The sequence below is a fragment of the Sorex fumeus genome, unplaced genomic scaffold, assembly GCF_029834395.1.
Source record: "Sorex fumeus unplaced genomic scaffold, SorFum_2.1 ptg000042l, whole genome shotgun sequence".
In the NCBI taxonomy this organism is placed as follows: domain Eukaryota; kingdom Metazoa; phylum Chordata; class Mammalia; order Eulipotyphla; family Soricidae; genus Sorex; species Sorex fumeus.
Window position 1 is genome coordinate 5,858,789 of NW_026606099.1, and position 25,802 is coordinate 5,884,590.

Consider the following 25,802-nt stretch of genomic DNA (forward strand, 5'->3'; position numbering starts at 1 on the left):
TTAATGATATGACAATTTGATGATCTAAGAATAACTCTTTAGTCTTCCTGACCAAAGCATTATCAACTAGTTTCTAGGAACTTAATGTCCCCTATTTCCTAGAGTTTTTATTTATCTTTGTTTTTTTGGGTCACACCTGGCAATGCACAGGGGTTTACTCCTGGCTCATGCACTCAGGAACTACCCCTGGCGGTGCCCAGGAGACCATATGGGATGCTGGGAATCGAACCCAGGTCGGCCGCGTGCAAGGCAAATGCCCTACCCGCTGTGCTATCACTCCAGCCCCATCTAGAATTTTTAAAACCCAGCCAACAACAGGCATTGTTTGAAAATCACCTGCGACGCTGCCTGTGGTAATGAATGAGATTCAGTGCCCGGAGCCAGTGGGGCTTCAGCCCACTGCCCACTCTCTGGTGTGAGGAGGTGAAACCCAGAGCCCTCTCATCTTGGCCCTTTGTTCTGCCCTACATGAAGCATGGAGTGCAGGCAAGGCTGCTGCTGGACTCAGGAGGGAGGGAGGGAAATAGAAAGGGAGGGAGGATGAAGGGAACTGGCTTCTCTTTTCAGTAATGCTGATGACCAGGGAGAGAAAAACAAAAAAATCAAACCCGGTCACTCAGTAAGATAACAGGAATCCCTCAGTAATGTCAGTGAATATCAAGCAGCTGATTCTTAGAATTATAACGCTTTTCTTTCCATTTTTATACATCCTGTGGTATTAAGCACCCCATATTTATTCTTGTGGTGCCAGAGAATGAACACAGGACTCACATGCCTAGTATGCACATGACCACTGGGCCACATTCCCATTCTTCCATGTCTTAATGTACCCGAGAGCATATCTGGAAATACTTTGATGATAACCTAAATATTCACTAAATGGCAAATTTGAGAAGTAAAAACTACTAGTGGTAATTTTGCCAAGAACCTCAACTAGATAAAATCTGGAGAAAGACTTTTTCCATGGATTAAAAGTGGGGAACGGGGGTCAGATAGTGCAGTGGGTAGGGTGTTTGCTTGCATGTAGCAGATCCAGGTTTGATACTGGGAATCCCCTATGGTCCCGAGTGCCAGGAGTGATCCCTGAGCACAGAGTCAGGAGTTAACCCCAAGCGCTGCCAGGTGTGGCCCAACCCCCCAAAAAAAGTGGGGGTCAGAGATGTTAAGATGTGACTTATCCTGGTTCATTTCCCAGCACCTTGTATGGTCTCGAGTAGAGTCAGGAGTAAGCCCTGAGCACTGCAGGCTGTGGCCCCAACCTCACCCCCTCCCCCCAAATAAAGTAAACAGAAGTAAAAATCGAAGCTGAAAAGAAAAAACTTCTATTTAAATTTATTTATCACAATTATTTGTCTTGATTTGGGGTCACACCTGGCAATCTGGGGTGCTACTCCTGGAAGTGGCTCAGGTGACCATCTGGTGCCAGACACTGAACCGGGTTGGGTTCATGGTTGGATTGGGGGTGGGGGGGGTGCGGACTCCTGCAATACCTCCAGCCTACTGAAGCTCCCTGGCGCTGACTGATAAAATAACTGGCAGCTTCTGTATTCAGTGAAGTGGGAAATAATGTCTAAACTCCTAGTTCTTCAACCACAATCTTTGCTGGTTTAGTAACACATATGCTTTTATCTGTTCAGTATTTCTTGAAGTCATTGTATTTGTTAATTTTTTTCTTGATACATAAAGGCCTAGGGACTAGGGAGATGGATCAAGGGACTGAGCGTGCATGCTCTGCATGCAGAAGGCCTTGGATCAATGCCTGACACTACATTTTCTTCTAATAATGCCAGGAATCATCCTGGAGCACCAAGCTGGGAGTAGCCACTGAATACTGTGAGGTGTGGCACAAAAATCAAAACAAAACAAAAACAAAAACAAAAAAGAAAGAAAAAACACACACCCCTGTCTCCCCCTAAAAAATAAAGCCCTAGGACTGTGGCTTAGTGCCTCAGTACATACCTCACATGTAAGGCACTGGGCTGGATCCCAGAACCACAAGCAACACAACATACCACCACAAAAACAAAGCAAAAAAAAAAAAAAAAACCCAACCAACAACTAACACTAGACACTCTTCCCAGCAATGCATAAGAAAGAACATTTTGGTATCTAAAGGTCTCTAGAATCTGAATTGAAAAAATCCTTTTTGTTTCTGGGCTATACCTACAGGTGCTGAGTGCTCAGAGAAACATGTCGAGACCAGGGGACCGAATCTGGGGCTCCTGCTCTAGCATTTTGAACTTCTGTTTGGTCCCAGACCTGAAAAAGTTTTGGGGGGATGCCAAGAGTGATGCTTGAGGGACCACGTGGTGCTGGAGACTGAAGCAGGATGCAACTCAAGTGCCTTAGTCCCTGTGCTCTTTCTCCAGCGTTAAAGGTTCTTCATTAGCTCACAGACCTGGTGAATTGATGAGACTCACTAAAGAGGTGAGACGGGAGAGGTGGGTTGAAGCACTTTTAATCATAGAAGAGTAAACAATAGTATAAACCATTAACAGCGCACCCAGTGGCTGTTGTCCTCCTCCAGCCCTCAGCTCGCCCTCTCCCACCCCCCACTCCTTGCGTACCATTGAGTAAAGAGCAGGGTTTCAGCAGCTGTCTAGGTCACTGGCAGGTGACAGGAAGGGGCTCTAGCTAGAACCACAGCAATCCTGGCCATCCATCCACTGTTGCTTCTATACATCTTCATATGAAATATTCCAGCACTCAAGGAGAAAGAGTACAGAAACTTGGAAGTGAACTTGACCGCTCCATTCAGATGGCCAGAGCCCCAAGAGCCATGGGCAGTAAGGGAGGGGACAGTCCGGAGCCAGCATGAATCAAGGTGCAGCCAAATCTGGGATTGAGATGGGTTCAAAAATGGACCAGGCAAGGTTTAGTGACACTGTCCAGAATTGTGCCCCAACCCAGACAACTGAACTCATGCATATGCACAAATGCACACACACGCAAATAAACAAATACACACACACATACACACACACACATACAGCAAATAACATCTTGTTTGAAAACTTGGAGACTATTAAATATAAAACGGCAAAGTTAAAAAAAAAAGTGAAAATATTTGCTTCTTTGATTTTCCTCTGTGCCTTGCAGACCTCCTCGTCAAATGAGTAACGATGTGAAGGCCCAAGACTAGGCTGCCAGTGGTCCTACAAGTTCATGTGTGCTGAGGTCCTCATAGCATTTACTTCACTCTTCAGCCCAGTAGCTGCCTCTCACGTGACCATTCACTCGATTGGCACCATTGCTGGAGCTGCGACCACTGTGCCTTTTCGCACTGGTGGACACATCTTCTTCCTCTGAGCTGCTCTCTACATCACTTCGGTCATCCTTAGATACCTGGTTGAGATGAAGTCAAAGGCAAGAAAGATGAGAATGGGCCAGTTCTCCAAAACTCAAAGGCAAAGCCCACAGAACTCACGTCTGGGCACTGTTCCTAACTTGGTCTACTTTCTGTGACAACTGACTCAAAGCATTACCTGTACTATGGCGAACGCCTGCTTTCTGGATTTACCTCTCATGACCTCGATTTCGGTTCTCTGTGGAGTAAGAAACTGCTTTGGAAAGGATATGTCTTTCAGGACTGTTAAAGAGAGCTGCTGAACCATCCACTGATTCCTCGTTTAAATTTGATGAAAACCCCAGACACCCTTAAAAAAAAAAAACCCAAAACAAAACAAAGGCCGACAAAAATAATACATGTGGCTGTCATCAACATTTCTTTATTTTGGAGGGTGGCCACCAGATTAACTTAGATACAGGAAGAGCAATGTGCAGGGACTATTCCTGGCCCTTTGCTCAGAAATGACTCCTGCCAGTGCGGTGTCAAGGCTCAAACCTGCCTTAGCTGACTTTAAGCGCCTCAACCCTTGTGATCTCTCTTACCCCTCATTACTTCTATTTTAAGGCAGCTGTAGTTGTTACTCGTATCAGTCATCTTTAGTTTTACTTAAACCCCAACGCTCATGCACAGGACAGCCTTTGGAGTAAATTTGCTCTTTCTAGACCCAACACCTGGTAGCCTATGACACCCGTTCTCCATTCTTCTCCCTTTTAGTAGCAAGATCACTTTCGCGTGCAGCTTCGACACCCCCAAGACACACTGGTATGCTGAAAATAAAAGTGGGTGGCAGTGAGAAAAGAATTTTAAGACAAACATGTTACTACCTGTAAATCTTTACCTTTTAACTTCTGCTTTTCAAGCTGTATTTTATTCTCTTGGGCTACACCTGGTAGTGTTCAGGAATTACTCCTGGCTTTAAACTCAGGCTTATCACTGGCTTATCACTCCTGCAGGCTCAGGTGACCATATAGAATGCCAGGGATCAAACCTGAGTTAGCCAGTGCAAAGTAAGCACCCTACTCACTGTACTACCTCTCTGGTCCTCTAAGCTATGTTTTAAAATACAGTTTGGATTAGAGCAGTATTTTCCCAGTTTAAGTATCCTGCATACCAGGCAAAGTATTTCAAAGTCTCTACCATGGACCGTAATAAGCTAAAAAGGGGGGCAGGGGTGTGGCTCAGCAGTAGAACACTTGCTCTGTGTTAGCGGGACCCTCGTTCTAGCAGCAGAGCGGGGGTAGAGGGCTGTGGGAGAAAACTAGCGAGACCTATGTCAGATCTCCAGAACAGAGGGGATGAAACATGACCAAGTTATAACTGCTGTTGCCCATTTATTTTTTTTTGGGGGGGGGGGGAGGTAGCAGGGGCAGAGAAAAAGGCGCCTGGGCCACATTCAGTGGTGTTTGGGGCTTACTCCTCATTTTGTGCTCAGGGATCATTCCTGGTGGTACTCAGGGGATAATGTGCAGAGCCAGGATTGATCTGGGATCAGCAGGTGCAAGGCAAGTGCCTTACTCATATATTTTATGTGGTCCCTGGAATACATCCTGTGATTTAGTTCTAAGATTATGATTTAATATATCTATCGACCTATAAACCTAGGCAACTAATTATCTGGTCTTTGGCAAATTTATGTCTAAATCTGACATAAAAGGTAGCTCAGAAAAGGGAAGAGGGGTCAGTTCTCAGTAACACACTGCCAAAATAAAATAAAATAAAAATAAACTTGGGGCTGGAGCGATAGCACAGCGGGTAGGGCGTCTGCCTTGCAAGCAGCCAACATGGCCGACCCGAGTTCGATTCCTCCACCCCTCTCGAAGAGCCCGGCAAGCTACCGAGAGTATCTCGCCCGCACAGCAGAGCCTGGCAAGCTCCCCGTGATGTATTCGATATGCCAGACACAGTAACAACAAAGTCTCCAATGGAGACGTTACTGGGCCCGCTCGAGCAAATCGATGATCAACGGGAGGGCCTTTTAAAATAAACTCAACAAATAAATAAAGTGGTGGAGGTAGAGGTTCGTGTGTGTGTGTGTGTACGTGTGTGTGTGTGTAGGGGCTGATCAATGCGGTTCAGTAATGGCAGAACAAAGGCCTAGCATTTGTGAGGTTCTGATTCGAATACCTGTTTATTCAAATACCCCCTGTGGGGTTAGCGGGGTGCAGGGGAAGAAAGGGCGTAGAAAATAAGAGTCGACTCTATTATTGCCTTAGGAAAAAGGACCCAGCAATATGAGTCACAGTCAACAGAGGCTCAACAGGGTCAGCAGAGACAACATAGGGAAACAGCAAGGAAAGCAGGAAGGAAGAGAAACACACTCAGACAAGCTTCACTCAATACGAGAAGCACAGATACACTTACATGCAAGAGATGACACTGTCCAGCTCCCACCAGGCATAGAAAAAAGGAAGGAGGTGAGAAAAGAGTGGAGAGTACAGAGTCTGGGTCTAATCCTTCTTGGATAGGTCACCTGGTCAGGAAAGAGAAGCAGGAGAAAGAAAGATGTCCAGTAGCTATAGCAAGATGCACAGGCAAACTGGGTGAGTTACGGAATCAACCGCAGCCATAAGGAACAGTTACACAAGGGGGAATATATTGCCTGGGTAACACCCCATCCCTTGGCCCCAGAATCAGTGCGTCCTCCAGCAGAACCCCATCTCCTTGAGATTCTGTTCTCCTGAAGGTTTAAATCCTTGCCCTTGCTCATAACTTGATTGTCTTGAATTTGCAAAATTCAGCTGGCTTTATTATTATTATTAAAGCTTTTGGGTCACAACTGGTGATATTCAGGGGTTACTCATGCATGGCTCTGCACTCAGGAATTACTCCTGCTAGTGATCCGGGAACCCTATGGGACACCAGAAATTGAACCCAGCCTCTTGAATTTTGCTAATAAAACTTTCCATTGTGCTTTTGGGCACATAGGCTATCTGAAATCCTACTAACCCATCTCACTTAGGACCCTTGCCTCTTAAAACAGAGAGGGAGGCTGCTACTTAGTCCCTTACACCAACCTATCTTGAACACCAGAGTGGTCACTGGGGTGGCACGTGAACTCTTATAGCGCTCCCAGCAATCTAATAACTTTGCTTTCGTAAGTTTTTATCCTGGAGTTGTGCATATAATTTCTTTGAAAAGGAGGCCCTAAGAAGAAAAAAAAAAAGAAAGTAATCCGTAGAAGAGGACATGTATGTATATGGTACAGAAAATGGTAGAGGTATTCTGAATGAGAGCCTGGTTGGGTATGGTATTCTTGGTGAAGTGTTCAACTATGTCCCACCACTGCCCTCGGGCCCACAGGGTCTCATTTGATATCTCTGCTGTAAATCTTAAGGATGTGCCTTTGTGTGTGGTTTCCATTGCTGACCTTGTTGCTTTCATTATTCACTCTCTTCGGCTTTCTTCATTCTGATCAGGATGTGTCTTCGAGTGTTTTTATTTGGGCCTCTTTTACCTGGTACCCTTAAGGCCTCTTGAATCTGGGTCTTGAGTTCTAGAAACTTCTCAGTGATGATTTAATTCTTCTTCATGGGAATCGCCTTCTTGGACTGCAGAGACACTGGTAATTCTTATGCTATTCCTTTTATTTATTTTTTTAAATGAGGACCTCCAGGACCAGCCACCACCATGCCGAGACCACTCTCCACACACATGAAGGTACTGGCAGAGGGACAAAGCCATGCGGGTTCCGGGGCCGAGATCTCCAAGCCTACTCGGATTTGGGCCGAGCATCCTCCAAATTCCAGTAGGTGGGGGTCACACCCACCAACTGGCCCCCTGGCGCCGTGTAATCCCATCAATGGCCAAGACTCAGAGACTATAAAAACCAGCTCCCGGAACCGGACATCTTATTATGGCATCTTATTATCTCATTCCTACTTTGGACAAACCTGCAGGCTATCGAATGTAGCCTGCCCACACGGCAGAGTCTGGCAACCTCCCCGTGGCGTACCCAATATGCCAAATCCCAGTAACAATGATGGGTCTCATTCTCCTAAAGAGCCTTGAATATAATCTCAGGGCTAGGATGAAAGAGATGTTACTGGGGCCTGCTCGAGGCAATCGACGCATAACAGGATGATTTGTGATTGTGATTGTGAAATGAATCACCACGGTCACGGTCTTCCCGTTATTCATCGATTTGCTCGAGCGGGCCCAGTAATGTCTCCATCATGAGACTTGTTGTTACGTGTTTGGCATACTGAATACGTCACGGGGAGCTTGCCAGGCTCTGCTGTGCGGGCGAGATACTCTCGGTAGCTTGCCGGGCTCTCCGAGAAGGGTGGAGGAATCGAACTCTGGTCGGTCATGTTGGCCGCTTGTAAAGCAAACACCCTACAGCTGTGCTATGGCTCCAGCCCACCATGAATTACAAAGTTACAATTTCAATTACAAAAATGAATCACCATGAATTACAAAGTTACAAAGCTATTCCTGATTGGGTTTCAGGTGTACAGCTTCCAACACCAGTCCCCTCAACAATGTCCCCGGTTCCCTCAAGTCCAGCACTTTTTACTTGTTCTCTCTGCCTTCTGGGCACTGTGGTTCACAATAGTGTTACTGATAAGGGGTCATGCATTTCACTTTACGTCCTTTCAGCACCCACAGTGGCCACTTTTCTTCATCACTGTTGTAGTGGTCCCTTCCTTGATCAACCCCACCTCTGACCCCCACACCGGTGGCAATAAGTACCAGTTCTCCTGCTCTTCATTTCTGTTGTCTCTGGACATTAGTTATCCCCCTACTATGCTTCTTTATACCCCATGTAGGAGTGAGATCATTCTGTTTCTGTCCCCCTCATTTCACTCAGCATGATACTCTACAGATCCATCCAGGTATCAGCAAATTGCATGACTTCATCTTTCCTCATGGTCAAGTACTAGGCCATTGTGTATACATACAGTCATCTGTTCCTGGGCACTTCAGTTGTCTCCTGATTTTGGCGACTATGAGTAGTGCTGGAATAAATATAGGAGTGAAGATGTCTTTTCTGTATTTGTGATTTTGGGCCCTTGGGGTATATTTTAAGGAGAATTGCTGGGTCATGAGGAAGCTCAATTCCTGGTTTTTGGGTTTTTTTTTTTTTTTTGTATTTTGTTTTTGGGCCACACTCAACAATGCTCAGGGGTTATTCCTGGCTCTGTGGTGTTACTCCTGGTGGTGATTGGGGGGCCATGCAAGATGCCAGGCATTGAATTTGGGTTGGCTGCATGCAAGTAAGCACCCTACCCACTGCACTATGTCTTCAGCCCCCTCAATTTCTAGGTTTTTGAGTAATGTCCTTATTTTTTTCCAAAAGGTTGAACCAGCTGACATTCCCACCAGCAGTGAATGAAGGTCCTTTTTCTCCCACTGTTGTTTCTCTTGAATTCATTGCAGAGTTCTCTTGTCCGTTGTTCATTTTGAGGTGTTCCCCCACCCCCACCCCCAGTTTTTGTTGTTTGGAGGTTTTCTGCATCTCATCTTGGAGCAAACCAATTTTGTCCTCAGCTACTCTGCTGCTGAGGCCTTCCAAAGAGTCTTCTTTATTTCACCTGCCAAATTCTTTAGTTCTGCCATTTCTACTTGTGGTTTTCTCATATCCTCTCTCTTGTGTTTTACTGGTGGTCTATTTCATTGTTTCTTTGAGCCCCTTACATACCCTCAACATTCCCTCTCTGAAATCCTTAGAGAAGTTATACAGCTGGTTAGTACTGGTTGAGTTTTTAGGGCTACTATTTTCACTGAGTATGCTGGGGTTCTGCACTGTGCCTGTTGATAGTTTGTAAATTTACTGCCAGGGTCAAATTTTCTTTCTGTGTCTTGTGGAAGAGGGAAATATCGCATGGCCGCAGATTTCCAGAAGGCCCCAAAGGTGCTTTTGTTGCTCTTGGGAGAGGTACCCTCACAGAGTGTTCACTGTGTGATGTTCACTGGCCCCCAATTGCTAGTGGCACAGGGAGGAGCCAGATGGGGCTTTGAACACATCTCATGGGGTGGTCCAGGGACAGCAACTCCTCAGTGATGTCTACAGGGGCCCTCAAAAGCAGAAGTGTGCAACAGGACCCAAACTCAGGCTGGCGAGTGACATGCCCTTCACTACCACAAACCCCCTACTCAAGTATGATCTTCAAAAGTTTATCCATTCCTTCTTTTCATTATTTTTTGTTCATTATTTAATGTCTATCTCTTTTATTTTGAGGGGCTAGGAGGTGGCAGAATGGGTTTAAGGCCATGCCTGGCAGTGTTAAGAGGAACATATGTGAGGTTAGGGATTCTCCCCAGCTCAGTAACAGTGAATTTCTAAGGAATGAGAAGAAATCAGATTCTTACTCTTGCCTAAGTCATTAAAGGTAACAAGTCATAGAAAAGCCAAAAAGTAAGGAACCCTAGGCTTTTCGGTAGATGTTTGGCAAATGGGAATAACCAGGTTAGAAAGAAAAAATTTACTGACCACCTGACTCCTGGTTCTACTTTCCTTCTCAACAACAAGGAAAGAAGTCAGATCCTTACCTTTCCTCGGATCAAAGCTTTGAAAGCAATTCGTGCAATCAGGTAGGACCAGATGATATGCAGAACCTGAAGGACCAGGAGAAGGCCATTGAAGAGCCACCAAGAGGGATAAGGTCCGATAATCTCCCAACTCTCAAAGAGTGTTGAGTTCAGAATCCTAGAAGAGAAGGTCAATGGTCAGGCGCTAGAGTCAAGGTCAGGCAGATAGATATGAAGCTGTGTTCCTTGGGAATCAGAGTCCTACGTGTTCTCTCCCCATAACTTTTCTTAGTAGTGTGTCTACAGTAAGAAGATTAAGGAGACCCACAAAAATTCTTATCTTGAGGAATGGGGGAAACACATCAATCATAGGAAATGAAGGATTCCTATATTCCTAAGGATACCATATTCTTATATTTTTCATTTTCTGGAGCAAGATTAACACGGGGAGTTGGTCTACACCCAGCACTGCTGGAGGCAACTTATGGCATGTTGCTGGGGATCACTCCCCCAACAGTGTGTGTGGGGGATCACGTGGGCCTGGGGGAAATCAAATCCTGCAGGCAATGCATGAATTCCAACCCTCTGAGCCATCTCCTGGACTCTTACTGTCTTAGTTGTTTCCAATGTGCGGTTTTAAAAATCAGGACAATAGGATCATGATTCTAGAAATCACTCAGATCATCAGGTACAAAAAGAAACGCCCCAGTCGAGGCAAAAATCATCAACCCATGGCATTGCTGTCTTTGCTTAAAGTAGTAGGTGAAGGTAAGGAAAAAGAGAGAGGGAGGGAGGGAGGGGGGGAGAGAGAGGGAGAGAGAGGGAGAGAGAGAGAGAGAGAGAGAGAGAGAGAGGAGAAGAGAGAGAGGAGAGGGGGAGAAAAGGTGAAGGGGAGAGAAAGAATGTGTGTGTATTGGGTAGGACGGGCCAGAGACAGAGCAGGGAAACAAGCTCAGTGGTATAGCAACTGCCTGGTGTGTGCAAGGCCTTGGGCTGGATCCCCAGCACTGCAAGACAGGAAAAAAAAGAAAACCCAGCACAAAGAAAACACAAAATAGGGGCCTGAGAGATAGTATAGGGGTTAAGGCACTTGCCTTGTATAGGTCTGGCCCCGGTTCAAATCCCCGGCACCACACACGGTTCCCAGAATACCGCCAGGGGTAACTTCTGAGCAGAGTCAGGAATAGCTCCTGAGCACCACTGGGTATGGACCAACAAACAAACAAAAACTAAAAAACACAAAACAGAGCAGGGAAACAAGTGAGAAGAGCGAGGTTGTTTTTTTTTTGTTTTTGTTTTTGTTTTTTTTAATCAGTGCAAAAGAAAACAAAGGCATAAGATGAGTTTTCTTAAAAGACAGAAAAGCAATAGCCAAGTTAAGTTAGATCCTCTGAGTCTGGATCATGCCTCACTAGAAATATTATGGGAGGAAACTAAGGACTAGAGAGAGTCCATTAAGAGTCAGATAAAGCCGGACTAATTGTCCTGCTTGACAATTGGGTTTTTGGTGGTCAGCTCCCTAACGTCCCCCAAAACTGTCACCAGCCACAAACCTACCACAGAGCCAATCACCCGAATACTTACCAGAATGGATAGATTCCTAGACGAGTGACCACAAAAATAACACTGAAGATCACAAAAAGTGCGTCACAAAGCCGCTGATACTTGGCATAATTGGCCAGCTTGGCTGCCTAGAGAAAGTAGGGGGAAAAACTGCATTGGGAGAAAGGCACTTTTAACAAAGAAAGAAAGGGGGAGAAGGAGAGGAAACGAGGAAAATGAGGAAAGAGGGGTTAGAGTCTTACTTCCAGTAAAATGTCTGAGACATCATGCAGACACATGACCAGAGTTCCCACCCGAACCATGTTGTTGATGTAGGAGAAGGTGATGAGCCCGATGGTGGCCAAGTGATGGACAAACATGATCAGGAAGTCCTAGGAGGGAATGGAACGGAAGAGGCAGGTAAGCAGAACCGCTGGCCAACTGAACACCTGCTTCATTCAATGGGAATTTTTCCACCCTTGTCACCCTCATTCTGAAAGGAGCCATTCTATTTAGGCTCTCAAGAAGTTGCCTGGGGCTGGAGCGCTAGCACAGCGGGTAAAGCGTTTGCCTTGCACTCGGCCAACCCGGGTTCGATTCCCAGCATCCCATAGGGTCCCCCAAGCACCGCCAGGAGTAATTCCTGAGTGCAGAGCCAGGAGCAAGCCCTGTGCATTGCTGGGTGTGACCCAAAAAGAAAAAGGGAAAAAAAAAAGTTGCCCCCTAAGGTTAACATCAAACTCTCTAAATTCGTGAGTAACCTATGTTAGTATTGCTCAAAGCATATGAAAGAGCAATTTCTTCTTGGCAGCCGAACAATAATATGCAGAGATGAATTCTGTGCTAGCACTTGGGAATAATTTCCCGAATATCAGTTTGACTTAATATTCTTTGAGATTCTAAGACTCTTGTGCTTTGCTGAAATTTCAACCAAAGGGAATGTAACAGAAAGGAGATGTCTGTGGAAGGGCAAAGTTCAAGAGAAATGCCAACTGACCAATTTTACTCCAAGCAGTCCTATAATCTGATTTAAAGCTCTAATTTCCTTCTGGGCTCTTATACCAAGGTTAGATCAGGAAAATTCTCTAAGTACCCAAGTTATCGGGTACGTCTAATAAACACTCATCCACTGAAAGAGAGTAGAACTAGGTAAACAGATCAGACCAGAGAAACTAGAATGAAAAGTCTGTGTATCTGGGCTGGAGAGACAGTGTAAGGTGTTGGTCAGAGGTCTGATCTCCTTGCTCCAGTCCAGTGTCCTGAGCACTGCCAGGAGAAGGCCGTGAACACTGCTGGATGTGGCCCCAACCCAAAGTGAAACAAAGCAATTCTCTTTTCTTCACACGTGGTATGCTCTAGTTCTTGAATTGGAGATAAGTTTACAAGCATACACTCTACTAGGTTTTAAAACTTATATACTGTAAACCTTTTTATATGTGAAATGAATTAAACGTTTAGTGAGAGGACCTGTGTGACCTGATTGTGAGAATAAAAGACTTTTCAACCAAGTCTCCAGTTATACATAAATATCCCAAATTCATGTCAATTCATTTCCATATATTGTTGGACATTGACCCCAAGTGTTTTAGGCTTCATCAGTGAATTGTTTCCTCCTCACAGAAAAGCTTGCCGTGCTCTTGTTAGCATTCCTGATTTAGTTAAAGTTTATCTTTAACCTCTCATTGTCTCAGCTCCCCAAGTCAGTCTTGATTACTCAAAAGCCAAAACTTTCTGGTAATTCTGGACTTTCTGGTGATCTGTACTTGAAGTGCTGTGTATTTGTATGTGCTTTTCTATTTTCCCTATTGCCTTTTTATATTTGACTATAGAGCAGTGTTCTTTGGTTAAACACAGAAAGGCCGTTAATGCTATGCTCCTAATATTTGGGAGCTGATTGATTCTGAAATGTATGTACTCCTGGGCATACGTCATAATTACCCAATTCAGGTTTCATTTGCTACAGTTTCTAACACCTGAAAAGGGAGGTCCCACTGTAGGACTGGTGCGGACCCAGGACAAGTGGCAAAGTTACCCCGGCATTGAAATGAGACAGTCTAGAAAGCAAAAATGCTTTTTTTTCCTTTTTGGGTCACACCCAGCAATACTCAGGGCTCACTCCTGGCTCTGCACTCAGGAATTACTCCTGCAGTGCTTGGGGACCACTTGGGATGCCTGGGATCAAACCCAGGTCGGCCGAGTGCAAGGGAAATGTACTATCGCTCCAGCCACAAATGCATGGTTTTGATGCAAGCTGCTATGACTTAAGAGACAGGACTCCCATAGGGAAGGACTAGCTGACCTGGTCTGAGGAGACTTAGTCTGGGATTTATAGTGAAAGCCTTGCTTGCTCTCAGAGCCCAGAGACCTAAGTTTTGGGATCTTTGTCTCTCACTGTGTTTTATCCAAACAACTACAAGTATACTAGAAGGAATGACAAAAGCAATGTGGATGACCCTGGGAGACAGAGTGTCTCCTTGAGTTAATCTCCCCAAGAAAACTGCCTCTGCCAAGTGGCTTATCTCTGTAAATGAACAATTATACCTATGTCCCACCCCAACCCAACTCAGATGTTCTATAATTATGCTAGCAGCTCTGCATTAAACAGGCCATTTTCACCATCAGGCTGTGATCCTCCATCTCACTCGCTGAACACACACATCATGCAGCATCCATACATTTTGCGAACTCACAATAAATAATGATCTTGATGGGGGCTTACACCCTGCAATGCTTAGGATTGCTCCTTGTAGTGCTGGGATTGAACCTAAGTCAGCCCATCAATATTTCCCAGGCCTCCTATTAATGTTAATCCTGCTTTACGCCACAAAACAAAAAAATACGAGGGGCCGGATGGATAGTAGAGTGGGTTCGGGAATTTGTGTGACACATGGCTGACCCAGGTTCTATCCTCAGTGCTCAGCACCCCTTATGATCTCTGGAGTCCCACTTGGAGTGATCTCTACGCACAGAACCAAGACTAAGCCCTGAGCACTGCCAGGTTTGCTCAAAAACAGACAAAAAAGGGGAGATGATGACAAATTAGGGTGAGAGCCACTTGAAACCATATTATGTCAGGTGGGTACTAATAAATTTTTTTTTTCCTGTCCAATTTACAGTGTCATTCCCAACTTCATTACCATGTGGGCAAGTCAACTCATTTCTCCAAATCTGCTTCCTAACTACAGTAACAAGAGGGTATCACTGTATCACTGTCATCCTGTTGTTCATCAATTTGCTCGAGCAGGTGCCATTCGTCCCAGCCTCCCCTGACTCGTCCTTCCCAATGGTGCTATATTGGAGGCTCTTCCAGGGTCAGGGGAATGAGACCTGTTATTGTTACTGTTTTTAGCATATCGAATACGCCCCAGGGAGCTTGCCAGGCTCTGCTGTACAGGTAAATTAGGCAATCTAAATCCTGCCCTTCTAATTGCCCTTCTTTAAATGGGATCATTAAGAAGGGACAACAGGGAAGAAGGGACACAGCAGTGAATCCCAGAAGACAGCCACTCGCTAGAGACCGCTCTAGACCCCAAACCGAGCCAATTCGACGGGGGCACTTCAGATGGAGTGGGTGTCCCCTTTCTGCCCACTCCGGATGAAACCCCGGCGGCCATGAGCTTCCAGAAGTAAAACCCAGGTATGCTATTCAAGGACTAAGACTCCAGGCCACATGGCAGCAGCAGAGACAGGTGGCCCCTCCCTGTTTTCCTGCCTGCTTGGGGTCCTGGCTGTCACACTCACAATCTGCCTCCCGGCGCCATCTCAGGGTATCAAGGGTCTTGATCTGGACTCCCAAATAAATCCCAAAATGGATTAGCTCCCTACAGAGAGACCAACCATTTGCAATTTTAGAATCCATACACTCTCATGATATTCATAATAAGCACTAGAGAAATCAATTATCTAGCATTTGTTCTTGGCGGCAGGCTTGAATGGTGGTGGAAAAATGCGAGCAAATCATGATGCTCAAAAGTAGAGAAAGAGTATGGGGGAAATTGTCTGCCACAGAGGCAGGGGAAGGGCTGGGATGGGGAGGGAATGCTGAGGACACTGGTGGCAGAAAATGCGCTCTGGTGGAGGGATGGGGATCTGATCATGTTATGACTGAAACTCAAACATGAAAGCTTTGCACCTGTATCTCATGGTGATTCATCAAAAAATTAAGAAAAAGAAAAGAAAAAAAAAGGCACAATAAAGAGAACAAAGGCCTAATGCCAAATAAAAACCAAACCAACTTTTCTACAGTTAGGCCTATTTCTGGATTAAGTTTATAATATGTAGGGTCACTATCACTATCCTCCTGTTGTTCATCGATTTGCTCGAGCGGGCCCAGTAATGTCTCCATCGTGAGACTTGTTGTTACTGTGTTTGGCATATCGAGTACGTCCTGGGTAGCTTGCCAGGCTCTGCCGTGCGGGCGAGATACTCTCGGTAGCTTGCCGGGCTCTCCGAGAGGGGCAGAGGAATCGAACTCGGGTCGGCCATGTTGGCTGCGTGCAAGGCAAACGCCCTACCGCTATGCTATCGCTCCAGCCCATGTAGGGTCACTGAGTCTCATATACGTACACACTGGAAAAAAGTAAGGAAAGGGCAGGTTTCCCCCCACCCTGGTGCTTTATTTATTTGGGCTATACCAGGCTATCCTGCTATACTCAGGGCTTATTCCTGGCTCTGTCCGTTCAGGGAACCATACACAGTGCTGGAGATTAAACCAGGGTCAACGGCAGACCATGCAAGTACCTTAACATTTGTACTAACTCTCCAGTCCAAGGGGATGCTTTTTTGGAGTGGTGAGGGGGTGAGAAGGGTGGGCTTAGATGCTTAGAGGCCATCAGGAACGCGCCCAGTGGTACTGATTGTGGGGTGGGGGTACTGTTAATATGCACCCCCTAGAAATCAAATCTAGAGCCATTTGAACCATATCCCCTGCCCAAAGGTTAACTTCTTGGTAGAAAACTGCTCGCATCCTTAGATGCCCTGCATCTCATAAATACTCCATCCATTTGTCAAATTCCTTTTTTTTCCTCTTTTTCTTTTTGGGTCACACTTGGCGATGCACAGGGGTTACTCCTGGCTCTGCACTCAGGAGTTACTCCTGGCGGTGCTCAGGGGACCATGTGGGATGCTGGGAATTGAACCTAGGTCGGCCGCATGCAAGGCAAACGCCCTACCTGCTGTGCTACCTCTCCAGCCCCAATTTGTCAAATTTCATTATGAAAAGCTAATAGTTCATTCCAATCTACATTTTGCTTTTATACTTCTAGTCAGGGTCAAGAATCCATCACATCTGAGTAATGGGAACTAAAGAAGGATACAAAAAAATACGGGAACCAAAGTTCTTACCTTTCTTTTAATGTCTGTAAACTGAGAAAACATAAGAGACCAATAAAAGGCCAATTCCATAATATAATAGTAATAAAGTCCATTTGTGAGAGGCTGGAAGAAGAAAAAGTAGTAGTTAGAAAATCAGCTACTCAAAGATTTCTCTCATCTTTGTAACTCTGGGAGGACCAGAATTAAAAATTATTTGATATACCTTCCCTCCCCAAATTTCCCAAGATCCACAACAGCTAACAAACTTTGGATTGGTGTGAAGACTTAAATCTCTATCCTCTGCCCATATAAGCTGCTTTTTTTTTTTTGGGGGGGGGGCGGGTAGGTGGGCTGCGCGGCTTTTTTGGTCACACCCGGCAATGCTCAGGGGTTATTCCTGGCTCTGTACTCAGGAATTACTCTTGGTGATGCTGTAGGAACTGTTAAGTGATGCCGGGGATCGAACCTGGGTTGGCCGCAAAGCAAATGCCCTACCCACTGTACTATCACTCCAGCCCCTAGGTTTCATCTTTTCAAAAATCAGAAACTATAGCACATTCAGTGTGCCTAGAATTCTGAGTAACTAGGGCTCTCATGGGATTATATATAAAATAAGGCCTTCTGTTCTTTCACTTTGATATCAGACCCTAATGTTCGTTTTTAGTAGGTATTAAAACCAAGGTGCCCAAGGGGACTCCAAGCTATCCCAATTAAAAAGGGGCACCTGAAACAGAAAATACCTCATTAATTGCCAGGAAACGATTTTTCTTCCCAGCCCAATTAGGATGAATATGATGGGAGAGTCTAAACCTAAAAGTTCAGCAGATTTTACTGCCGCATAGACTTTGGAAGCAGATATCCTAAATATAAATTACGTAGGAATTCAGCCCCTAATTCCTCAAGAAATTGCAAGGAAATGTGCCATCTGTCTGAGACTGGCAAAGTGCTCCCCTTCCCCAAACCGAACACACAGGCCCATGTCATGAAAGGATTCGGATCCTACCTGATATGGATAGCCATACCAGCACTGTCGCGTGTCCCAGAACCAAGAAGACTACGAGAAAACAGACAATCCTCAGGTTAGTATTCAGGATTCTCTTTTGGCTTATTTGTAAAGCACCCTTTCTCTAGGCTAGGGGCAAAAGAGATGGGGAAGAAAAAGGTCCCTCTTTTGTGAGGATTAGGAATCGTTAAAGGGTCAGTAAAAAGATTTTTCTTCTAGAACAACAACAAAAAAGATAAGTACAAAGAGAAAAAATTATGCTCTGGGGTAAAAAAGAGAAGAACTCTAGTAAATCCCACTGGGATACAGGGATTGGGGCAGCAGGAAAACAATAATCCCACATTTGATAACAGATCTTGATGCCAAAAATTCAAAGTCAAAAGTAATAATTTCTAAAAAAATTTCAAGTATGCCCTTGAAGTCAACTTCACCTAAATGCTGAATTATCATTAAATTGTCCATGATATTGTCTTATCTTCCCCCTTTTTAGATTGGGGGGGGGTGTTGAGCCATACCCAGTTTTGTTGAGGTACTATTCCTGGTTCTATGCTCAGGACTGACTCTTGGCAGTGCTTGAGCGATGATATGTCTTGATGAGGATTAAACAGACTGGGGTTGGATGCAAGGCAAAGCTCCTTAAACCCTGTATTATTAACCCAGACCTATTTTCTTTCTTTCTTTCTTTCTTTCTTTCTTTCTTTCTTTCTTTCTCTTTTTGCTTTTCGGGGTCACACCTGGCGATGCTCAGAGGTTACTCCTGGCGGTGCTTGGGGGACCATATGGGATGCTGGGAATCGAACCCAGGTCGGCCGTGTGCAAGGCAAATGTACTATCACTTCATAACCCAGGACTATTTTCCTTCTAAATGACAACAGGATTGGTAAGGCCAGGAAATGAACTTCAGGGGTTGGGGTACATGATTTTTCCCCCCTTCCTGGTGGAACCCAGCTGTACTCAGGAGCCACTCCTTGCCGGGTTCTTAGGGCCGTAGTAGGTGCTGGTGATAAAATCTAGGAATGCTGCCTGGATGTGAACATCACCAGAGGAAGAAGTACAGAGCCAGGAGTATTTCCTGAGCACAGTCAGGGATAGTCCGACACCCCCCTCTGCTCCCTGTCCCAAATTCTACCATGGAGATAAAAATACTGTGGTGGGGGCCAGAACAAATAGTACAGAAGGTCGGGCGCTTGCCTTACATGCTGCCATCTGAGATTCAATCACTGGCATCCCGTATGGTCTCTGAGCACCACCAAGAGAAACTCCTCAGTGTAGAGGCAGGAGTAAACTCTGAGCGTCACTAGGCGTAGCCCAAAAACCAAATGATAAATTTATTTTTAAAAAGAGTAAAAAATAGTAAAAAGAGTAAAAAATAGTGTGGTAAAGTAAAAACATGCATGGAATCAGGTATAAAAAAATATTCCGGTGCTGACAATTAAATAAAAGTAAGAATACCTGGTCTATCTACTTTTTGTTTGTTTTTTAAGCCACACTTGCTCCGGTGCTGGTTACTCCTGTCTCTGCCCTCAGGCTGTGCTCAGAAGTGATTCCTGAGGATGATATGGGATGCTGGCAATCCAGCCTGGCTTGGCCATGGGCAAGTCCTACATGCTGAACTATAGACTATGCACGACTGCTCCAATTGCTGTTCTACCTACTTTAAAGAATTACTGATTCTATTTCTGTAACTGTTTCCTCCTTTGAAAAGTAAGACTGGGGGTGGAGAGAGGGATGGAGACAGTAAGGCAGGAAAAACACTTCCCTCTCATGCATTTCACCCAGAGTGATCCCTGTGGTGCAGTCAGGAGTAGATCCTGAGCACAGATGGGTGTGGTACAACAACCCCCCCCCCAAAAAAAAACCCCAAAAAACAAGATACTTGTCAAACACTCTGGAACCATCACATCTAGACTGTTGCTATTAACATTATTTAGGGGAGAGACAAGAGTTATGAGATTACTGAAAGTTAATCCCTGGACAAACTTTTGCTATCTACTCAGCATAAACCTAAATTACGGAAAGTAGGTACTTGACCAACAGAGAACTAGAGACTCACCAACCAGAGAAATCTAATTCCGTAGCAAAATATACATAAATAAAAAGTGAATCTCCACCTAGAAGGGGGACAAAGGATAGAAGTTAAATGAATATCCATTCAAAGCAAACAAAGTCTTTGAGGCTAGGGAAGCCAAAAAAGCAAACTGTGAATTACAACTGTTAAGAAACAGACTAGGAACAAATACTGGTACCTAAAATGCAAAGATAGATAGCTTCCAGAGTCTGGTTAAAAGAGATTCCCGTAAGTGTACGCTGGATTTAATAAGTCCCCATCCATCAGGCTCCTGGTGACAGTGCCTGCTATATATACATACATATAATAAATACAAAGCTCAGGATTCTGTTTCTAGAGGACAATTAGTAAAAACCCAAAAAATGAATTATATCTTCAGAAAAAGAATGCTTTCCACCAAAATATCCTTTTAGTGTAAACTGGCACTATATATCAAAACATGCAAAGATGTCCACATCTACCTAAGTATAAAAGTACAGTTACAGGAATTCACTTCTATCTACTTGGGAAAGGGAAACAAAAGGGAACTACATCGAACCTACTGGCAAACACCCACGGTATTTGCCAGTAGTGATCCGTTTTCCGGTTCTCGTTTTTTTGCTAGCTATAATATAATGAATTAGCCCGCAACACCCACTGACTATTGTCCCCCCCAAACAGAAGTAATTTCCAAAAAAAGGAAACCTCAGGCTAGCCATATTCCAATATTCCACCCCCTTCTCACTCCCCACCTCCTCTGCACACCTACATGCTTTCACAGAATTTAGTGAGCGTTGGAGGCTTTTCCCGATTCCTCCGGTGACGAAACCAGCACTGGATTTTTCGAACATCCCAGTCCAGTTGCTTGGACAGGCCCTCCAGCCTTTTCTCATCAGGATACTGTAGATGTATGACCAGAGTCAGAACAACCCTTACTCTTCACACCTCTCATCAAATCCCCTCGACTAGCAGAGAGAAAAAGGGGGTGATAACCAGTGGCTGAGGTGGTCTGTTACCTTTCCAGGTTTCATTTCAAAATCATTTTAAGACAGAAGGCCTTTTGACACATTAAGGCATTTACCACATCGTCTACGCACCTAGTTGTGTGATTTTCTCCCTCTAGCCCGAGATGGGTGGGGGGAAGAAACATACTAAAAACCCCAAACTGCAAAAGCGATCAGTAATGCTGTGATCTCCGTTATGCTACTAGGCAATGGCATGCTGGAGCATGGGATAACCAAGACATGCTAGTGTCAGGGGGAACGGGAGGAGGTGGCTCAGGGCTCTACAACATAAAAGCTTCTGTGAACCCCACCCGGCCCCCCCAAAAAAGAGAGAAATTCAAAGGTATTTCTCCAAGAGTATAAAGTTCTCCTCAACGTACTCTACCCAAATGTGAAAAACCAGACCATCCTATCCTACTCTTACGAGAAACTGGCTCCTTATCTTTCCCTGCCCTACAGGGCAACTTAAGTGAGTTTTCCTCTGTTTCTCTGCCCACTTACCTTGGTCATAGATATAAACACCTTCTCAAGTATGGCATTGGGTTGGACCACATACGGACCACTGTCCTGGATGCCAATGTGGAGTGCACAGGGTTTGGCAATGAACCTGTAATGAGAAGACCCAAAAGTCCATCCTAAATATAGTTCGCTAAGTATGAAAGCAAGCAAGATACAATAGGGAGCTGATGAGAAGAAGAAAAAGGGTGAATACTTGGCGGAGTGGGGTAGGAGAGACAGTACAGTAGCCAGGGCACTTGGCACGTGGACAACCAGGTTCAATTCCTGAGCACAGAGCCAGGAGTCACAAGGAAGCACTGCCAGTGTGTCCCGGACCCCACTCCCCCAATCAAAACAGAACAAAAAAACCTTGGCTGAGAGGCAGGTTTGTATTATTTTTTCGCCCACACCCAGTAATTCCCAGGGGTGACTTCCTGCTCTGCATTCAGAAATTACTCATGGTGGTGCAAATGTCCTACCTGCTGGTTTATAGGATGCCAGAATTGAGCTCAGGTGTTTCGTGCAAGGCAAATGCCCTACCCACAGTACTACTGCTCTGGCCCTGAGGCAGACCTTTTGATATTGTCCTAGACTTGAGAACTGACTCATATTGGAAAATAGCACAGCATACAGTCCCCTGAGCATCATGAAAAATAATCCCTGAAGGGCTGGAGCAATAAAAGCAGTGGCTAAGGTGTTTGTCCTGCATGCCGCTAAGCTGGGTTTGATCCCTAACATCTCATAATGGTCCCCCAAACACTGCCAGGAGTAATTCCTGAGTGCAGAGCCAGAAGTAACCCCTAAGCATCGCCAGGTGTGACCCCCAAAAATCAAAATAAAAAAGGAAAGCAAAACCAGAAAAAAAATAAATCCCTGAACATCAACAGGAGGAGAGGGGAGGAAGAGGAGGTGAAAGAGGAGGGGAGAGGCAGAGGAAAGAAAGGCTCTTCCCTGTTTTTCCCCTGGCTTCCCTAATTGCACCTAAGCTTCAGAATCAGCAATTTCTAGGGTCAGAGAGCACATGCTATGGACTGAGTGCATGCATCATATTCAAGAAGTGCGTTCAAATCTTGAGTCCCACCCTAGGCCTACAAAGTTGGAATCTTCCTTAACAAAATCCCCAGGTGATCCCAGCAGACCCGCCTTCACATCTCCTAAACCTCTGCTTGCTCCTCCGATCCTCCAGGTGAGGTTGACTTCCCAGTTGATATCTCAGAGGCTTTTTAGAACTGGCAGCAGATTCCCCTCCTTTCCAGATGGGTGACAAGTCTTCACACTGGACCTTTGGCCATCCCAGCAGGCCCACCCCCACGTCTTCTGAGGCGGTAACCTGACTCATCACACCTCACACTTTCACTTTAACTCATTGAGTCAAGACAAGTATGAAAGGAAAAGAGCCTCCCACAAGGGACAACTACAAAGCTAAATGAGCAAAATACAATTACAAGACAATTACAGCACCAATCAGCTCTGTAAGCTCTTAGAGAATGACATTAGTGACTCAATATTGAGGATCCTGTGTGCCCTACCAGGAATGATCCCTGAGCATCACTGGGTGTGGGCTACCCACCCTGCTTTCCAAAGTATGACAGCAGAAATGAGAAACTATAATCAAAACTGCTATAAACAAAGAGTCTAGTAGTTGATGTTAAAATGCAATACATGATTTGAGAAGCAGATTAAGAGTAGCTGAGGTGGGGGCTGGAGAGATAGCACAGCGGGTAGGGTGTTTGCCTTGCATGCGACCAACCTGGGTTCGATTCCCAGCATCCCATATGGTCCCCTGAGCACCGCCAGGAGTGACTCCTGAATGCAGAGCCAGGAGGAACCCCTGTGCATCGCCGGGTGTGACCCAAAAAGAAAGAGAGAGAAAAAAAAAAGAGTAGCTGAGGAAAAGATCAAGAAACTCCAAAATGATATACAGGAAATCTCTAGAAAACAACAGAAAAATGCAACAAAGTTTGAAAGGAAATGAACAGTACATCAGAGGACTATGGAGTAAGGTCAAAAGGAACAATGTAAAAATCATTAGACTCCCGGAAGAACAGGAAGACAAATGTAATGAAGAATTACAAAGAAATCATAGATAAGGATTAAGGATTTCCCAGGGCTGGAGAGATAGCACAGCAGGTAGGGCGTTTGCCTTGCACACGGCTGACCCGGGTTCGATTCCCAGCATCCTATATGATCCCCCGAGCACCGCCAGGAGTAACTCCTGAGTGCAGAGCCAGGAGTAACCCCTGTGCATCGCCAGGTGTGACCCCAAAAGCAAAATAAATAAATAAATAGGATTTCCCAGTGCGCTGGAGTATAACAGGCTGACTGGTCCCCCCAGACCACCCAGAGTGCTCCTCCTGAGTGCAAAACCATAAGTAAGGTCTGAGCACCACTGGGAGTGGTCCAACAACAACAAAAACAAAAAATTTCCCAGAATTGAGGCTGGATAAGTACATCAGGTAAGGAGGCACTTGCCTTGCATGTGGCCAGCTCATCTGATCCCTGCATTCCATATGGTCCCCACAAACACTGCCAGGTGAAATTCCTGAATGCAGGACCAGGAATAACTAACCCCTGACCACTGCCAGGTGTGACCACCAACCAACCAAAAAGATTCCCAGAGTTAGTGAGTGTAGGCAAGCCCAAAGGGTCCCAACAAAAATAGACCAAAATAGAAGAATTTTAAGACACATTCTAGTAAGAATTACAAAAGCCAAAGAGAGAGACAGAATATCCAAAGCAGCAAGATCAAGATAAAATAACGGGCCAGAGAAATAATATAGCGCAGGGCACGTGTCTTGTATGTGACCAACCAGGATTCACACCGCTGGGTCCCCATATGGTACCCAGAGCACCACCAAGAATGAGCACAGAAGCAGAAGTAAGCCCTGAGAACTGCCAGGTGTGGCCATAAACAAAAAATAAAACATGTGGCTGGAGATATCTGGTATAGCTGGTGATCAGGGTTCAATTCCTGGCACCCCATATGGTCCCCTGAGCACTTCCAAGAGTGATTCCTGAGTTAGAGCCAGGAGAAAGCCACTGAGCATCGAAGGGTGTGGCCCACACCACTGCACCCCCCCAATGAAACAAACACCTCACCAAGAATACAATCCAGCTAAATCATCATTTGGATTTGAAAGAAAGATACAGAATACCATGGGCGGGAAATGGCTTCGGGAATTCATAGCCTTGAAACAAGTTCTCCAAGAAGCATGAAAGGGACTTCATTAAAACTTCTCTTTTGGCAAGACAAGGTGGGGAGACAGCAAGCCTTGCACAAGAGCTTGATCCCTGGCACCACATGTGAGAACACTACCATAGTACAATGCAGTTTTCTTTCTTTTTCTTTTTTTTTTGGGGGGGGGGGTTCTTTCTTTTTTTCTTTTACAATGCAGTTTTATCTTAAAAATAACTGTATTTCTCAAAGAAGAAATACAAAAGGCCAATGGCACATGAAAAAATGCTCTGCATCATTAATCATCCATCAGGGAGATGCGAATCAAAACAATAATGAGATATCTACATCACAGAGACTGGCACACAAAAAAAGCAAGAACCAAAGCTGGAGTGGATTCGGGGAGAAACAGACTCTCACTCACTGCTGGGGAAATGGTAACTGGTCCAGCCTTTCTGGAAAACAATATAGACATTCCTAAAACATCTAGGAATTGAGCTTCCATTTGACCTTGTAACCCCACTTCTTGGAATATACCCCAAGGGCCCAAAAACAAAACGGAGAAGACACTGGCACTCCTATGTTCCTTACAACACTATTCACAATAGCCAAAATCTGGAAACAACCCAACTGTACAAGAATAGACGACTGGATAAAGAAACAAAGGTACATATACATAATGGAATATTACTTAGCCATAAAAGATAAAAACAAACTATACACATTTTAGTAAAGCACCTCTCTTAGAAGCAGACTGTGGGTGGGAGGCTATATACAGAACACCCAGCAGTGCTCAGGGGGTTACTTATGGCTCTGCACTCAGGAATTACTCCTGGTGGTGCTCAGGGGACCATATGGGATGCCAAGAATCAAACCCAGGTTGTCTGTGTGCAAGGTAAGTGCCCTACCTGCTGTACTATGGCTTGGCCTCAATGTATTTAGAAAGCTCCTCTCATAGAGGCAGACTGGTGAGTGGGAGGCAAGAGGGGACGGGGAGGGCGTTGGTGGAGGGAATGGACACTGGTGAAGGGATTAGTGATGAAACACTTATGTCAGAAACCAAATCATGAATAACTTTGTAATACCATGGTGACTGAATTAAAAAAATAAGTAACTGTATGAACCAGAGAGACAGTAAGGAACTTGCCTTGCATCCCCACTGTCACCTGTGCACTATCAGGTGTGGTCCCTGTCCCCTGCACATGCACGTGTACACACACACAAAATATATCCAATTGTGTAAAATAGACAGTAGCCTCATGCTATAAATGAAGCAAATTTCATGGTCTCTTAGCTGGTAAAAGTGTGCCTAATTACAGGACCTTTTATTACTTATTTCTGGTTTGAGGACCTTTATAAAAGGGATAAGAACAGAAATTAGAAAGCCTGTTATTTTTTTT

General features: G+C 45.0%; 1 protein-coding gene and 1 non-coding gene across 4 annotated transcripts in view; one reads left to right on the plus strand and one right to left on the minus strand.

The window, feature by feature from the left end:
• The first annotated feature begins 320 nt into the window (after positions 1-320).
• LOC130029391 (small nucleolar RNA ACA64) lies at positions 321-447 on the plus strand. The gene has a single exon (XR_008793343.1). It is a non-coding gene; the product is annotated as a small nucleolar RNA ACA64 (small nucleolar RNA).
• Positions 448-2,442: 1,995 nt separating this feature from the next.
• Positions 2,443-25,802, minus strand: part of CERS5 (ceramide synthase 5) — a 44,682-nt gene continuing 21,322 nt past the window's right edge. Inside the window, exons 2-11 of one of the 3 annotated variants that reach the window (XM_056120057.1) lie at positions 21,231-21,336; positions 20,495-20,625; positions 19,732-19,789; positions 17,679-17,729; positions 16,706-16,798; positions 11,626-11,754; positions 11,405-11,511; positions 9,842-9,998; positions 5,711-5,819; positions 3,205-3,345 (exon numbers count right to left, since the gene is read on the minus strand). In XM_056120057.1, the coding sequence (XP_055976032.1) occupies positions 3,338-3,345; positions 5,711-5,819; positions 9,842-9,998; positions 11,405-11,511; positions 11,626-11,754; positions 16,706-16,798; positions 17,679-17,729; positions 19,732-19,789; positions 20,495-20,625; positions 21,231-21,336 (949 nt within the window). In that variant the 3' untranslated portion in view covers positions 3,205-3,337. Of the gene's footprint in view, positions 3,346-5,710; positions 5,820-9,841; positions 9,999-11,404; positions 11,512-11,625; positions 11,755-16,705; positions 16,799-17,678; positions 17,730-19,731; positions 19,790-20,494; positions 20,626-21,230; positions 21,337-25,802 lie in introns of all 3 variants that reach the window. The other 2 variants (XM_056120056.1, XM_056120058.1) reach the window with 2 other exon arrangements.